The 1,369-nt window shown below is 43.0% G+C and overlaps 1 protein-coding gene across 1 annotated transcript in view; it reads right to left on the reverse strand.

The window, feature by feature from the left end:
* Positions 1-97: 97 nt before the first annotated feature.
* LOC101861522 (beta-1,3-glucan-binding protein) overlaps positions 98-1,369 on the reverse strand; it is a 50,287-nt gene continuing 49,015 nt past the window's right edge. The window contains exon 13 of the mRNA XM_035970978.1: positions 98-589. Within this exon, the coding sequence (XP_035826871.1) occupies positions 386-589 (204 nt within the window). The 3' untranslated portion in view covers positions 98-385. The remainder of the gene's footprint in view (positions 590-1,369) is intronic.

Consider the following 1,369-nt stretch of genomic DNA (forward strand, 5'->3'; position numbering starts at 1 on the left):
CTTATTGTGTTGCAAGTGCCGTAAAACTCTTACGAAAACTAAAGGGAAAACACCCTTCTTCTTTCGAAGTGAATGATTGGCAGGTGCTCTGGTGTGGTTTGCTCTTTCTTTCCAATACATGTATCGAACTTCTATTGTTCTTTTCTCTCCTCCTTTTTTATGCCGCCTTATTTTAACACCCGCCTCTAGAATTGTGTTGTAAGTGCCATAAACTCTTAACTCAAAGTACAATTTTTGTAAAACAACCTCTTTCAGGTAACATACATTTTCCATGAATTATGACTCTACTCTTAAATTATATTGGCATGGGACACGATTTTCTCTTCACCGAAACATCCGACGGTTTACAAAAGTTTAGTGAAGAAATTTGAAAGAACCACTGCTGCTATAAGCTCTTAAATTCCACGTAGTCAACAATGAACGCCGTTTCGCGGCCCCTCCATGTAGGGTGCCACTTGCTCCGTGCGTTCCAGAAGTCTTCCATGGCTGTAGGAGAGTCGTTCTTCCAGGGTTTGGTGGTGGGGTAGTTCGCTGTGTCAGACCAGATGCCATTGGTGCCTCCAACTGCCACGTTAAGGGTCATAGCAAACTGAAATGTTCGCAATAAGTAACATGAGTGTGGGTGAGACTGGAGTTAATCATAAATATGTGAGTGGTTGAAGGGCGCAACTGGTAGGTCATACTTCTTTTCTTTTCCTCTGTTGTTTCGGTCTATCTGTTTTGCTTTGTGGGTGGTTGGCGGGTGCTCTGGTGTGGTTTTCTCTTTCTTTCCTATCAAACATCTAACATCCTTATCTCCCCTCCTTCTATTTTGCGTTTTTTACTCTCCTGTAACTCCTCTAATCTTCGGCACTTGTATGACCTTATTGTGTTGCAAATGCGTAAGACTCTTTCTAAAACTAAAACTGTTTTGCTTTTGTGGACCATTAGCCTGCGACGTCTTACATGACGTACAGTCAAACGAAATTATCTAAGCCAAGTCCGTCACCCATTCTGAAGAAGAAAAGTCGTTGTCCGTGACCGGTGGACGTCTGACACAGTGTCATTATAATGTTGAAAAATGCGAGGAAGGAAAAAGGGAATGACCGTTTGTACGGATGATTGTCCCGTGTATACAGGTGTCCGTTAGTTAGAGGAGGTTCCACTGTCAGTAATACTGTACCGGTATTATTTGCGAGTTTGTGCATCAATCTCGCAGGTTGTTCACGCTTACGGAAAGCAAGATGTTGGTGGCTGGAGGTTCCCTTTGGTAGATTTTATTTATACTCTCTCTCTTTCTCTCCCTCTATCACTCTCCCTATCTCCCTCTATCTCTCTCCCTATCTCTCTCTCTCTCTCTCTCTCTCTCTCTCTCTCTCTCTCTCTCTCT

Source organism: Aplysia californica, unplaced genomic scaffold (genome assembly GCF_000002075.1).
Source record: "Aplysia californica isolate F4 #8 unplaced genomic scaffold, AplCal3.0 scaffold00352, whole genome shotgun sequence".
In the NCBI taxonomy this organism is placed as follows: domain Eukaryota; kingdom Metazoa; phylum Mollusca; class Gastropoda; order Aplysiida; family Aplysiidae; genus Aplysia; species Aplysia californica.